The sequence below is a fragment of the Lissotriton helveticus genome, chromosome 7 (assembly GCF_964261635.1).
Source record: "Lissotriton helveticus chromosome 7, aLisHel1.1, whole genome shotgun sequence".
Classification (NCBI taxonomy): Eukaryota; Metazoa; Chordata; class Amphibia; order Caudata; family Salamandridae; genus Lissotriton; species Lissotriton helveticus.
In genome coordinates this window covers 716,053,517-716,070,006 of record NC_136068.1, presented here as the reverse complement: position 1 = coordinate 716,070,006, position 16,490 = coordinate 716,053,517, and the positions used below count along the sequence as shown (strand labels likewise).

The 16,490-nt window shown below is 44.5% G+C and overlaps 1 protein-coding gene across 1 annotated transcript in view; it reads right to left on the bottom strand.

Annotated features, from left to right (window-relative positions):
- The window catches only part of PPP2R2B (protein phosphatase 2 regulatory subunit Bbeta), a 304,244-nt gene that overhangs the window by 33,459 nt on the left and 254,295 nt on the right, over positions 1 to 16,490 (bottom strand). The window contains exon 6 of the mRNA XM_078653298.1: positions 5,045 to 5,209. Coding sequence (XP_078509424.1) covers positions 5,045 to 5,209 — 165 coding nt within the window. The remainder of the gene's footprint in view (positions 1 to 5,044; positions 5,210 to 16,490) is intronic.

Here is a 16,490-nt window from a genome sequence, read left to right as displayed (position 1 = left end):
TGTGTATATATATATATATATATCACACACATTTGACTATGTGACTGTCTTCCTTCCCCTTTCCTTCTCACTCCATCCATCCCACTCCATCCATCCATCCCACTCCATCCATCCCTCCACTCCATCCATCCCCCCACCCATCCCCTACCCATCCCCCCACCCATCCCCCACCCCAGCCATCCCCCCACCCCATCCATCCATCCATCCATCCACACGTCCGTCCCACTCCATCCACCCGTCCCACTCCATCCATCCATCCATCCCACTCCATCCATCCATCCCACTCCATCCATCCATCTCCATCCATCCCACTCCATCCATCCCCCCACTCCATCCATCCATCCTCGCACTCCATCCATCCATTCCCCGACCCCATCCATCCATCCCCCACTCCATCCATCCATCCCACTCCATCCATCCATCTCCCTCCCTCCATCTCCCTACCTCCATCCATCCATCCCACTCCATCCATCCATCCATCCCACTCCATCCATCCATCCATCCATCCCCCCACTTCATCCATCCCCCCACTCCATCCATCCATCCCCCCACTCCATCCATCCATCCCCCACTCCATCCATCCCCGCACTCCATCGATCCATCCCCGCACTCCATCCATCCATCCATTCCCGACTCCATCCATCCCTCCCCCGCCCCACACTCCATCCCTCCCCCGCCCCACACTCCATCCCTCCCCCGGCCCACACTCCATCCCTCGCCCACACTCCATCCCTCGCCCACACTCCATCCCTCGCCCACACTCCATCCCTCGCCCACACTCCATCCCTCGCCCTCTTGCCCTGCCTCTATCTCTCACCCTGCCTCTATCTCTCGCCCTCCCTCTATCTATCTTTCGCACTCCCTCTATCTATCTATCGCCCTCACTATCCATCGCATCACCACAGCATCACTCAGGGGCACCACAACATCACTATGCGCTACCACAGCATCACTGAACGCCACAGCATCACTCGTCGCTGCCACAACATCATTCAGAGCCACCACAGCATCAATCTATGCAACCATTCAACAACAACTGATTCAAATATGTTCTCTCAATGTTTCAAACTTTATTACAAATGTCACAAAAAATGTTAATATTTCACTTCTGTTCTTGTATTTTCATCACAATAAAATACACTAAACATAATCTTCCAAAAAGTTATTTGCAAAAGTTTAAGCTATTGCCATTATAAATTACAATAACTTTTATTTAAGTATTAAATATTGAAAAAAATACAGCCCATTGTTATTTTTAATATTAATACATCTAAGTCATGTAAATACAACACATATTGCATAACAAATGCTATAGGTGTCACGTTTGCAAAAGTTAACACTATTGGCATAGTAAATGACAAAGGTATTCATTTCGCTATTTTCAAAACAAAAACATAAATAAAAAATGTGTCATTTACAATACTAATACCTCTAACTTTACTAATGCGAGCCCTATTGCATTGCAAATGCTTGTTTCTCTTCTTCTCGTCGTGTTGCTCCTTCTTTTTTCTCATCGTTGTGTTGCCTCTTCCCTCCTACTGCCCTTGTTGCTTATATAGATCCTTTTAAAAAGATATATCAGATGCGAACAGCACAACATGTTCACATCCACTCCAGCACGGCCAATTCTGATCTGACCAGGGGTTCACAGGCACCCACACCGTGGACCACAATCCTCTTGGCCTGGCTATGGGAGAGGAGAAGATGATCCCTGCTTGGTGTGCCATGAAAGGAGCACACCACCTTAAGCAGCACTGCCAGCAAATCACTGACATGAGCATGCCCTGCCTGCAGATCAAGGATATCACCAAGGACATAAAAAGGTACTGTGCAACTGTGATCCTGGAAGGACGGGCATCAATTACCCCACTGAGTCTAAACGTATTCAATTTCTAGATAAAGAGATAAGACAGAACATGAGATGCTAGGGTACCACACGAACAGTTTCTTCCCCTAGGGTTCCCTTTATAGGGCTAAACATAAATTTGCACATCATTGGATAGACTCTACTATTCTGTTCTATTTAAATAGCAGAGGAGGTTTCCTCCAACCACACAATGACCCATATTTATGATACTGGTGTTACACGTGGAGTGCCTCTGAAAGTGCCATGAGTTTTCTGATTTGTATACAAGTACAACACTTTTTGTTTTTAAGTAAAAACACTGGCTGGGCATTGGTTTTTTGATAGCTGTTCAATTGTCAGTTGAGGTTCAATTGCCGAATCACTTACCTGGATGTGCATTGGAATACCAAGAGGAAATGTTTAGGGACCTTGAGGGGGACAAAATCAAGTAGGTCTATCAGGAAGAGGAAGAAAGGCAAAGAGATAGGACTGGGAAGATAGAAAGAATAACAGAAAAGGCAGGAAAAAGAGACAGATCGCAGTGGCGGCTGCTGTGGTACAGAAGTGGTGAGGCAGTGGGACGCCGGAGGATGGAGGATGGAAAAAAGTTTTAAAAATTACTTACTTGCCGTCCACAGCCTCTCCTCCATCGTCTTGTGGTCCTGTCAACTCTCAGCAGCATACAGGCTCACAGACTCCCCTTAGCCAATCATAACACAGCTGTCATGCTGTTAATAGTATATCCAGCATAACAGCAGCGTCATGATTGGTCTGAGTGACCCGGTTTGCTGCTCAGACAGTGCCTGGGACTGTTCTCCACCCGGCAATGCAGCACAGCCGGGTGGAGAAATGCAAAATGAGCATGTCGGTTTGGCTGTCCTAAGACTGCCGGCCAAACTGACATGCTCACTTATGGCGCCCACCACTCCTCCCCCTACTCATCACAATAGCCCCTCCCCACCTCACCCTAGACGGGCTCAGACTCCGTACTGAAAAATAAAATGATAATAATATGGTGTCATTCTCATTTTATTTTTCCTTTTTGCACTGCTCAGAGAGCAGTGAGGGAATGATCCTCCGCCTTAACGGAGAAGCCACCACTGACAGATAGGGAAATGGAAAAGGAGTAGACAAAAACCCATATTAGCAGCAGAGAATGGGTTAGCTCTGGAAATTGTGATCCCACTTCTAAAGAAAACTGAGTGCCTAGCTACAAGTGTGATATGCTGATCGACTCATGATCACACTTTGCTTTCTCATGTAACTTACCTGTGCCAAGGTGGAAGACGTCACGTGTTATCAGAAGAGGATACAACTTAGTTGTGATTTTCCAGTAAAGTCACCAGGGCTGAGGTCCTTGCTTTTCTTTCAGGGGGCTGAGAGGGTTCTTATGCCTGGGCCCAAGAAATATTCAGCAAAGCAGGACTCCCCAGACTGAAAGCAGTCGCTCACCACCAGTCCTGGCCCGGTAGATGCTCACTTCATTGGCCGAGTATAGAAGCCCACACCGCAGATTGAGATAACACTGGGCTGGGCAGAAAGCAGACAATCTTTGCTTAGTGTGCGATGCAATGAGCACATCTTCTTGCATAGCACTGACCATTGATCGATGACAAGCTATGGACCAGCCTGCACATCAGCATCATCACACGATTGTGCAACTGCGATTCAGGAAGGGAGGAGAGCCATTATACTATGGCTCTAAAACCTATCCAAATCCTGGATGAAGGGGTTTGCCACATTCCAATGGGTTTGGGTGTACTGCAATTACAGTCCTACCTGAGTTTCCTTGTAGAGAACTAAAAGTCCATTTGCATAATACATGGTAGGCTCTGTCCTAGAGGAATAGCTGAGACTTTTCACCTGGTACACTGTGACACATCTATAAGATACTGGTGTACTATGGAGTGTCCTTTAAACTCTATGTGCAGTATAGTGTTTTATGTAAAAGGAAAGTACTATCCTCTTTAAACAACAGCACTGACTAGATTGTTGATAGAAGATTTGTTGAGTTCTGATTCTCTAAACTGATAACACACCCCCTGAGTAAGTCTTAGACTGATCAACTTCTCTACCCTGAGAATCAAATCCTGAAGGGTTGTACTTGGTTCTCACTTTTGGGATAATTAGGTAGGGTAAAACCCAGACACCAGTGGTAACGGGCTCTGATTGTCACATTCTGAGCTAAGTGTCCCATATTCCCCTTGGACTCCTGAAAAAGTTCCCACAAAAGGTCATTTGGCTATCCTCTATTAAATAAAAAAAAAATAGACCCTAATACCATAAAAAAAAATGCTAATCCAGTTGTTATAAACCTTCATGCCTAACCAGATGTGAAGTGATTTGCCTCAGGTCAGTTTTAACCCTGAAACATCCCTAGGTGCACTCCCAGCGCTGAGCATAAAACAATGCTCACCTCTAGGTTTCAAATACCCATTACAACATTTTGGATAAAGGGTTATATGGAGAGGCGTTCTGGATATTAGTACTCCTAGACACATGGCTATAGTATGTGTTGAAAAATCCAGACCTAAATGTTCCCAGAATTACACAATTTGGTCAAGTTGAAGGAGGTAGCTTTGAAGGAATATATGACGTTACAACGAATTCCGTTGCAACGCATGCCTTTACCACGCATGCGTTACAACGGAATTCGTTTACCACGCATTACATTTACCACAATTACTAGCGTGGTGACGTCATACGTCGTTAAGAGAAAGCGGAAGTTTATTTTCCGTTTTCTCTTAAACGACGCTGATACCCGACGTGACTTCAGGTGAGTTTCTTTTTTGGGGGGGAGACCCCCCCAAGCCCCCCTTTTTTTTCTTTTTACCTTTACCACATATACCTTTACTACAAACCTCGTAGTAAAGGTATGCGTGGTAAAGGCTTTCGTGTTAACCACGCATGCGTTGTACTGCATGCGTGGTTAACGATTTCGTTGTAAAGGCTTCGTTGTAAAGGCCGTTTCCCCTTTGAAGTCCATAAAAAGCACATACTATTGTAAGTCTCCGGGTTGCCATTGACAGTGCTGCCCAACATGCTTGTAATAAGAAAGCCTTCACTCTCATATCAATGACAGTCACACTCTACATTACCACTCTCACTACATTTCAAAGCAACCTACATGCACAATAGTATAAGATTCAGCAAATGCTGATTTATCAGGAAGAGAGAGACTTTACCACAGCTACTCACATTTGGAGTGTCTGTCGCACAGGGCCGAGGATCGCATGTCGCAAAGCCGTATCGTCCCTTTGCTGCTGCTGTATGCAAAGGTGTTACAGTGGTGCGGGTGGAACTCGGCCGCCGTGATCACTTCTGTCAACTCTTCCATGTTGGCAGGCTTGATGTCTACAATGTCTGACGCAGACGAGTTAAGGGTGCAGACACTTTTCCAGGTGCTGTCCTACTAATTAAGAATAACTCTGCTGCAGATTCAATACGTACAAAAGAGAAAATTGATTGGGTGAAGATTATAGAAGCTATTGTATTCATATGCGTAATACTGAGAGGTAAACTGGAAGGTAAACTGGAAGGGGCAAGAGCTTCTGGCCCCTAAACTGAGATCTTCTACTGACTTGAGCCGCCACATGGGATTGTTATAGAAACAAAGATCACGAACACTAGATCCTGTAGACCCACCTAGTCTGTCCCAGGCTCTGAGCTGATTCTGGTTTTGCTGCTGGCACTTTTTCTAGGAGCACACTCCTTGCTACTCAATACCCTACTCATGAAATAATTAGGTTCAGATATTGCACCGGAGCATCCCTCCTCATCTATTAAGGTGAGCTCTCCTTCCTGAGGGGGGGTCGGGGGGGGGGGGGGTAGTGGAGTTAGACATACGACGGGACAGTGGAGTGCTAAGTAAGTGCTTTTATTTATTTATTAATTTGCACAATACTGTCCGGTCGTATGTCAAACCCCACTACCCCCCCACCCAGCCCCTACCTCGCCGCCTCTCCGCCTCCACAGCATTACCTGTGCGAGCCGCCACTGCATAGTATGACTACCAGATAACTCATTGTCAATAAGGACACAGTGCTCCAGTTCTAGGGTTTTCTTTTGCAAATCAGTTATTTCAGGTTTGTTCGTTTGACTGGATTAATGCAAGCTACACACACACCAGCAGAACTAAGGCCCCCAGAATACATTTGTTTATTATGTGAAATCCTATAAACATATTTAGTGACATCGAGCTATTTTGCAACTTTGTTTATAAGGAATCAAAGACGAAGAGGCGGGTGGTATGGAACACTTAATATGTACGAAATGCATTCCTTATGCGATGTGGAAAAAGGCAGGCTTTTTTGACTCTTTTCATTACTTATAGGGGGTTAAGGGAAAAATGGGATGGAGTCCCTTAGGGTGTAAGAGAAATATTCTTATGCCCCCTAAAATGTGACTCTTGTTATTTAATATGTGCCTCCCTAGAAAAGAGGGCCTTGGTTAGCATGTAGGTTTGAAATGTAAAGTGATACATAAAAAAATTGCAGACATGTGTCTGAGTGTTTTTAAATATGTATAGACATGTAGGAAACAATCCTTAAGAAAAAAAATTATTGGAACATTTACAAGGACAAAATGAAATTTGTAAAGAAAATTAAACCAAAATGAAGCAGATAATGCCCACTAGATCTAGTACAGCTGCCCATTTCCCAGCTTGCTGTATGACCATAGACTCTGCATAGTTCTAACTTTTTAAATATAAAATGTAATACTCTGGCCATCTTTTTAAAACCTTGGTAATGATCCGAAGTACAGCATATCAAATTGCACAGCTTCAAACAGCTCTTAACCTCATATCCTATAAGTGAATGGGATCATTCATTATTTACGCTCAACCGAGTTTGTTGGCTGGCGCTTGTAAATCAGCATTGCCAAAGCTAAAAGGTTTGGCGTGCCTTTTGAGGCCTGACTAAAATATTTTAAAAGTATGTTCCAGTCAACCAGTAGCGGCTTCTACCGGTCCCGGGTGGTGAGGAGGGGGAAAGGGAGGCCGAAGGATGGAACACATTTTTTTAAAAAGCCACTCACCTGGAATTGCTGGCCTGCCAGCTGTCTGGCTGCAGCCTCTCCTGTGTCCTTCAAGTCAACTTTCTGCAGGCTCCCAGCAACAGCCAGCACCCGGCAAACAGGCTCCACTGAGCCAATCACAACGCTGCAATGCATCGCTGTGATTGGTCTGAGTGCCGTGGATCGGCGCTCAGACTGCAACAGGGAGCCTGTGCTGACCAGGCTGTGTAATGCAGCCTGGTAGGAACATGCAAAGTGCGCATGGGCTGTTTGGTCGGCCCAAGAGGGCCGGCCATACAGTTCATGCGCACTTTGGGAGTGCAAACCACTCCTCCCCTGCTCTGGCCAGCCCCTCTCCCGCCGGAGAGCCACTAACAACTATAGGAAAAATAACATGATAATAACAATAGTTATTATCATGTTATTTTTTCTTTTCTTCAGTAGGGCGTGAAATGGTTTGGAGGGTTGGGAGGACGGTTAAGAGGTCCTGACCGCAGATCGGAAACATAGGTTTGTCTGCAACACTGGATTTGTCTTTGAAAAAATGTTCTCTCGATAAGAGCGGATTGTTGGTGGGGCATATATTGTGTTTAATTTGTAAAGAAAAAACATATATGTGCAGGTTCAAAAAACGTTCTTTGAAGCGATCCACCACCACCTATATTGTATTATCCCCTTCCGCTGCTATGGGTCTATGTTCACCGTATACTTCTGTATAGCACTTGTCTGGACTCTGCAACATACTGTTGACTTCTCAGCCTTCGGATAGTCATTAAACACTGGGTGTTCCATGTAATAAACTGCATAGATTCAGCCGGCTATGTTGGTTAGAACACTGGTGCCAACATTGCCAAGAGACCAACTGTGAATGTTGTGCCTCAGATGGAACAATGTGACATTGAACAACTACCGACTGGTTCATGGACAAGGTGAACCAAACACAACTGGGGAGGGTCATGTGTATGGTGTTACTTTAAGCTAGAGTTTTGTGAAAAACGGCAATGAATGCTATACTACAAGATACGTCCTTTTTCGGTGTAGTCGAGAAGATGCATTCCACAATATAACGTGTGCACTACAACACCCCATTTGCCCTTTATCGAGGAAGTCACGTGACTTCCAAATTTTTGTAGCAGAATGAACACACGTTAGCTTTACTCATTGAAAGCAAATACACTAATCACTTTCTAAGTGAAAGGCAACGTCACTTTAGGCATGGACTTGTAATCCAAGGATCTCCATGACGCCCATCTAACGTTCACACCCTGTGTTCTGACTGTTGTGCGTGTGTGTGTGGGGGAGGTCTCATTTTAATATGTACAGTGGATGCTTTCCCACTGTTTTTTTTATTTGCCTGATTGTCCAGCCTTTTTCACTGTGATATGTGGCTTCTTTCTATATTCACTCTGCTACAGAGCAAACATCTGTTGTTGCGCCAATCACCGAAATTGAAAAACTGCAGAGATTCGGGAAATATAACCCTCCAGCATGTCTACTCTGGGATCTCAGGAGTATTTTTCAATTGAGTGCAGCACAAATTGAGGATTTGGCATCAAGCTGCGGAGGCTCAGCTCAGCTGTAAATATTTCTATAGCGAGATCCGCTGTAGCTTTAGGGGTGAAGGGGTGGTGTCAATCATGAAGGGACCAGAGTCCCATAGATCAATGTGCCTGATTGTTTTCATCAATCATGCCCTGGTATGGAAGCCGCTGGTCAGTGGTGGTGTGCAGCTTTAGATGTCACGCTTCAATCACCAGGAACGGCGGTGTGGGCAGGAGAGTTTTGCAAAGACCATATCAAAGGGAATACGGAGTCTATTTAAAAGGTGGACATCAATCAGCATTTTTACAACTTTCCAATGATGCACTTAAACATGGCCGTGAGAGAAGGAAGGGTCCTGTATTTTCAGTTTCATTGGTGAGCCTTTGGCCTCTGGATAGTTTGGGATGAACAACCTAAAATGATCATTGCACGCAGAGAGCACAGGAAGCATTCCCAAGGTTTGTGGTAAACGTGGTAAATTTCCATCTAAACCTTCATCAAGAGGGAAAAGGCTGTTTGTCAATAAACTTTAGACTGATGATACTTGCTGATGCACGTCCTTTAGTAAGATCCTTCAGAGAGATCCTTTGATTGTTAGATTTTGTGAGAGCATAATGCAAACAGCCTCTGTCCCTGAGGTATATCTATCTGTGAGTGTGCATTTAGTGTAAAGATTACGTATGCAATGACCATATCAGACAGGTAATTTTATGATAAGTGCTGTTTTGTAGCGCACTGCAATTATTTCTTAGGACCAAAGCACTTTCAATGTGTGTGCCCTTTTTGGGCCTCATCGTCTGGAGTCAATGGGATCTGTTGATATTGTTGAATTGTTTTTCATATTGTTTAGGCGAATCACATTTGATATTAGCTAGAATGGTCTGGGTAGAAAAATAGATTAATAAGTAATGGATTATGTTGGAGGTAGTCAGCCAGGTTATCTCCATAAGACCGACCCACTTTGTTAACATTGTACGTTTGTTCTATGCTTTGCTTGTGGGATTTCCAGCATTTATTTGCCTAGATGGCAAGTTGTTCCAACTCCCCTAAGTTATGCACAGTGAGGTTTTTAAAATCCTCTGAAACCACAGTACTTTGTGAAGGGCAATCCCCTTCGTTTGGCTACTTTGGAATTCAATAGACTGGGCGGCCATTTTAATGTCTTGCTCACAACCTGCTACAAAGCACTTCATATCAAGGGTTTGTTGCTTTCAAAGAGATGGCTGCTAGCCTCCAAATTGTGTGCTATAGAGTGCAGAGTTCTTGAGTGGGGATTATATTTAAACTTCTCCTTAAAGAGAATTTTTTTATAGGATAAACATAGTGCTGTTGATGGCTAATAACAGGGTTCTCCAAAGTCGGTCCTGAAGGGGCAGATCCATTCCAGATTTTTGAGATAACTACATTTATCTAAATGGGGCTATGCTAATAACCTGGCTACTATTATTGTCACAATGAAATGTTTTAATCTGAAACACTTCATAAGCAAACCATAAAAGAACCTTGGTCTCCCACCTATTTATTTTGCAGCTGCAGTACATAAAATAACACCAACTAAAATATTAAAATCCTGCCATAAAATGTTTCTATTGTGAATTACCATTTTTAATAAAAATGCATTCCTTGTGGCAATGAAGTAGTTTTCGTTGGTAACACACACTCAGTCTACAGGGGATGACAGTGCAAACATTATAGGATATGTTCTGGTCTGTAACTTGAGTTTTTATATTGCACTGAGTGAAGAGAGTGCAAATAATTTGTAGCACGACATTGTGAAAGTAACCACTTCTAGGCACTTAACCAGTAAAACAAACAGGCACATTATGTTCATGCACGTTATACTTTAGTTCGCCCGGTTTTTAACTTCTGAATTTGGAGCACAAGGGAACCAAAGTACATGGAAGATAGTGATTTGTTCAAGAACACACATTTGTTTGAGTAAGCATGGGTGCTAGGGCTAAAATCTAGGTCTAATAGGTAGTAAACTAGCATGCATCTTGTGCTTGATGTATTTTGTAAATTTACAAACGGACTATAAATTATTAACTTGAGGCAATGAGCAATTTTGCAATCTCTGTAGTACTCACTGTGCAACGTTCTTGAAATAGCACTTCTGCGTTCATTGGCTAAAAAGCTCGATAGTAAAGTGGTCTTTAACTCCCATATACTTTTCCCCTGTGTGTTTGAAAATACTTGATTTCTCTCGGTTTCCCTTAAAAGTACTTAGAACTCAAAGCCCTCTGGTAGAGAAGTTTTTGAAATCTACCAAGTTGTGTCCAATTTCATGGGCCCCACTATGCAAATACAAAATAAATTCATACAAGAATACTCCTCAAATCACATCGGCAATCACAATGGAGTGTGACATGTTTGGCCCTGTGATATTCCCAGAAGAAGCATAGATAGCCCTCTGAGCCTGCGTAGAGGTGCAGACATTCCCATTTGCAAAATAATCTTTCACATTCCCATCTGACTCAAGACAGCGTAAGTGCAATGCAAACATTATACAGCAGTTAAGAGGAAAGTAGTCTAACAACCACTTTGCGAGATTTAGTATTCCATAATGCACTACTTGATTGCAAAGCTAAATCTGCTGCAAATAGCAGCTGTCACCTGTAGGTAGGGCAAAGAGGAGCTTTTTACATAATATGAAATCATGTTTTATTCATATCTTAAATAATGCACTTTTCCGCAGTCACTGAGAATTACAGGAATTGTTTACTAAAGCTGTTCACTTTTGTCTTTCTCATAGAAAATTGCCGAATACCCTTGATGGCAAAGCAGCTGCAAGAGTTTAATATACTCTTCCCAAATGAGCAAACATGTTATATTAATTTGTTAGGTCTGATGATCTAGAGACAGCGAAAGCCATCTGAGCAAACATGTTAAATGAATTTGGTAGGTCTGATCAAAAGAAAGCATTAGCTGTCTCGCCATCATCATGGAACAAAACAAACATTGTCAAAGCCGATAGGTTGGGTGTTGTCTGACTGCCTTTTGGCTTTGTCAATGAGTATTTTGTCATGGGTAATTCTAGCCAGTGGCTAAAGTGCGCTAACCCATCACCCCATGCTATATCCTGTAGTGAGTGGACGAAATGTGTGAATGGCACAATAACAGACCAATGGATGAAAAGGGTTGGATATATATTTCTGCTGAGGCGGATTTCTACATTGTTCAAGGGATTGGACCAGGGGTGTAACACAGGCCCCCGCAGCCCACGCGGTGCGGGGGGGGCGAAGCTCCAGGGGGCCCCCTTGGCACTGCACTCTGTCCGGAGAGCTCCTAATTGAGCCCAGAGGGGGCCCCTCTCCATACCTTGCAGGGAGGCCCCCTCAATTTTCGTTACGCCAGTGGATAGGACATGCCAGAGCCCATTACCAGATTCAGGAGGAGATAGAGCGGTGTTGGAGTCACTGTACTCCATGCTGGGTGAAATGGATTTCCGTATCTGCCCCCGCCGAATGGACTCTTGAACTGGGGGTTGATGCGGTTGGGGGCGCCTTATTTCAAGTACAACATCATGCAGGAAAATGGTTTCACTACACATCTCATGACCCGCATTCCACACAGTTATTGAGCGTCCCTCGCTATACCTACCTGGATTAATGAACAGCATTCTGGGACTTGCAGTTCGCGGACATACGGTGATTTGCTGCAGATGAGCTAAAGTACTGGCTTGGGGGCGGAGCGGATTCAACAGATTGTGGTGGTACACTTTAAGAGATTAAGATGTGATCACCACATGTTTACTGCTGGCGCTGAGGAAGGCTTACAAAGCCGAAATGCATTCGCCGTTTCTGCAGGGTTTAAGAATCTTTCTTTTTTTGGGGGGCGGGCCACGTAGCCCACCCCCCCCTCTAAAATATGGGTAGCCCTGGGGGATGGGATCCCCAGAGCCATATTAGGCTCAGGGAGGGAGGCTACATGCCCCACCCCTTTAAGAAAGAAAACAATTAGCAAAGCATGTTTGGCCCTGCCCCTTAAACGTTAGTAAGTTGCATCAGTGTGCTTTCTCTCTAATTCTACGTTGAAAAGTAATCTGTGGCAACCCCCCCGCCCCCCCCCCCCCTTACCCCCCCTACACGGACAGCCAACCCCACAGTCTCGGCATAGCTCTGTGGCCAACTTACCGAGAGTTAGCACAGTTCCTTACCACTAACATGGAAGGGGCATGGCCAAAATGGCAGAGCTTGTAGGTGATTTGGCGCCTTTGAATACTCAGCAGCAAATAAAAGGGAGAACCGTGGAATCTGCCCTCAGACCCGGAGATGACAAAAAATGATGCTGACATTCTGCAGCTCTTGAATCCTACCTCTATGAACGTGCTGTGATGCATATCAGGTCCACATTGAAGACATTTCTTAAATAATTTGAAATAAATAGATGAAATTCTGAACTCCTCAGCCTTTCTCTGCATTAGTAGAACGAATGGTGAAGTGACAGCTACCGGCACATGGGTCTTATGTGCACACGGTCAAGCAATGCGTGTAGTGGTACTTGGGTGTAGCTATGAAGTACCCACTCTGCACAGAATCCAGAGCTTTAGCCACTCATGTAAACTAGGAGAAACATTAAGATCAATCTGGTTGATTTTCAGCCTTAACATACACTTTATGCACAGAAAAGAAAAAGGTATTTGTTTGAATAACTGCTACTTCTCAACAGACATGGTGCTCATTTCATCCACCTCAGAAAGATGAAAGTTGAGGCACCCTGTAGGTTTCAAATCTGTCGAAAGCAATGTACCATGGCCGCTAGCAGCATGAATCCATCATGTTTTAACAACATAACTAATTTCACCCCAAATATTGAGCACCAAAATGTATATGTTTTAAGGTATGCCGATGATGAGGTCATTTTATACCTTACAACTTTTGGCATTCAGCGAGACTTCAACATGCTTTCTAAATATGCAGAGTGCAACTTCCTGAAAATAAACATTACTAAAACCAAGATGGTCCCTTTCAGAGGGAAATGGTTGTACTGCCTCTTCGATTGGAAGTTGGGTGGAAAGGCCATGGAGGTGGGAACATCCTACACATACTTGGAGAGGTTCTTTTCGCAGACCTTAGAAAATACCTCACACGCATAAGGCTTGAGGCATACGTAGGTGCCTTGGAAAGATTTTATTGCACTTCAGGTAGGAGACATTTTAAAATTATTTTAGACATTTACCAGGCCAAGATACCTCACATCCTTTCCTATGCACTAGAATAAGAAGGTGGTCCATATTAAATCTATTTGAAGGGATGCTTCTCTGGAAGTTTCTATCCCTCAGTCAAGCAATTCCTGTCCAGGCACTGCATCTAGAGTTTTCCTTCTCTAGTGCGTATTCAAGATTCTTAGGTACGGGGAGATTACGCGATTTGCACAGAATCACAGAATGTTGTTCTTCTCTGCCGAGACTCGAACACGGTTCCCCTAGCTTCGAGGTGAGGTCTCTGCAGGTAGAAGTGTCCATCAGACAAGGTATGGCCCACCGAGGAAGAGGTTGTTTTCTGTAAGACAAGTAGACATGATGTGGTTTGAAAGAGATTCTGTTGTTTTCAAGAGGTTTTGCTATGTTGGGTAAGAAGTTCTGTGCTGTTGGGCAAGACGTTGTGTTAACTTGGCAACAGGTTGCGCTCTGTTTGGCAGCAGGTTCTGTTCCATCAGGTAAGAGGTCATGATCTTGTGGACAACAGCCTGGGTTGTAGTTGGAGAAAAGCCCCTTTTTCTGTTGAGCAAAAGGCTGTGTTTGACTGGGCAATGCATGCATGGAGGGCTCTACTGAAGCCCCTGTGACTGGTTAACCGAACAGGGAATTTCACAGATTACGTAAAGGATTTAACAACAGGTCTACTGGTCTAATCAAATTATCTATTTGATTGAGCATAAGGCTTGTCTCCTTATACCATACCTGCAAACATCAGACGGAAGCCTATTTCAGCATGTGTCTTGTTGCTATAACCATGAAGCTCCTTCAATGACACCTTAAAACAAGCCAGTTATATGAGGGGGACAGGATGAGCAGATCAGATAAATGGGACAAGCCCATACATGGGACCGGTGCTATGGTTTCTGTGGTCTATCTGGGTGCAACCTCCAGGCCATTGGTCGGAATCCTGGTGCGGCTCACTCAGCTTTTCATTCTTAAGGCGTGATTAGTGTGGAGAAGTGTGGCTCACTGGTTAGAGGCGGCAGACCCGTAAGCAGAGAACGGCCCGGGACCAGGGTTCGATTCCCGACGCGGCAAGGTCGTGGACCAGGGTCAGCGGACTCGATAATTCTCGCCTCGGTGCCTACTCTAGTCAGAAACCACACTCGGCAACTCTGGGCATCAGCTTGCCTCATCTTCACAACGGCCCCCCAGACCGCCGGGGATGCTTGGTCGCACCTTAGAGATACCCATCAGGGACCATCTCTCAGGGTGAGCCAGGACGGGTTCCCCAGCGGTCGAAGCGTGGAGATACTCCTCCGGGAGTCGATTCCTAGCGCTATATAAACCCGCAATTAAATTTAAATTAAAATTAAAATTAACGTCAGTTCTGTTGAGGTAGGTAACAATAGCTCCTATTAATAAGGTACCAAAAGTTATTAACTTTTGTTGCGTGCAGGACATTGCCTAGCAATACCATAAAATATGCAGTGTAGTGACGAAGCCACTGGAATCATCAAGGTAACCCCAACTTCAGAAGTGAGATGTGGGGGGTGGAAACAATAAAAAATAATATTGATAAAGATATTGGGAACTCAATCAAAATGTTAATTTTTTTTGTAGTGCTTCAAGGTGGAAGGCACAATTTGCCCAAGGTAAAATTTAAAAAACGAGATGGTTTATCTTCAATGCATAGAGCTGCCAGCTTAGGTCTAAGAATCGTTACTGTAACAGATCGCAGTTCTCGCCTTAACAGAAGCAGATTTGGACTGCGGCAAATCGCAGTTTGCTGATTTACGCAGCAGCGCGCTCGAACTTCTTTTTACACTATTTGGCGAGGAGGGGGATAACAGGTAGTGTGTTTGCTCGATCTGTGCCTGCATCTAACATTGTGGCTGTATCTGCAGCGTGTAAAGAGAATTATGCTGCAGTACTAATATTTCACCCCTCCTTATAGCACCCCTCATGGCATCTGTCTTTCAATAACCGAAGAGAACCCCCCCCCCCCTCGCTTTCTCCCTCCTCTGTTACCCCTTCCTCAACCCCATTACACCTCCTCCCCAATCCCAAGCTGTGCAGACAAATGTAACACCTTGTCAGGCAGGCTGTGCAGCAGAGACCAGCCATGCTGTCAGACTGAGCTGTCTCGGTTGCTTGGCACGAGCAACTGATTGAAGAACACGCCTTGGCTGCCAACATTGCCAAGTCTGATGCCGCCTCTCTCTGCCTTTAACTAAAAAACAGATTACTAATTAATTTTCGGCTAAGTATTATCTGATTCTTTTTTTAGAGGTGTTTCTCAACAATGTACTGCTTGCACTAACTTCCTTGTAGCTGTAGCCAACAATGCCTTGATTGTAACACATTTCAGGCCTTTAGGAGTAGAGGCCAATTTAACAACAGTCCAGTGGCTCCGAATGACTGGCAGGAGAGACCACAGTCACACTCCCACCCAGATCTTGTCCTACCCTTTTTTGGACAGTCCTCAACAAAGACCGACCGACCTCGAAGCTGGGCAACGGGGTTCGAGTCACGGCAGGGACGCTCAACATCCTGTGATTCTGAGCAAATCACCTATTCTCCCTCTGCCTAACAAAATTAATGTATCCGTCTGTAACGCGACTGGTGCTCTTGTAAAGCCCTCTGATACCTTTGTTAATGTTATTGATATTTATAGAGCGCACTGTTACCCGAAGTTCGCACAATATAAAACTCCTTCACAGCCTGAGGTGAGGGCAAGAATAAGGTTCTGAAGAGAGAGCGTCTACCCCATACAAAAACAAGAACCAGCCTTTCAGATCAGTATGGCCTGCCAGGAAAGCCTCCTGGTTCCATTAGAAGGCCAGTCTGCCTCTAGTACGGCAGCATGGCAATGTGACCCAAGGCGTCACCAGTAATGGTTGTATGTTCACTCCATGGTATTCTCCCCCACATGAAAAGGATACT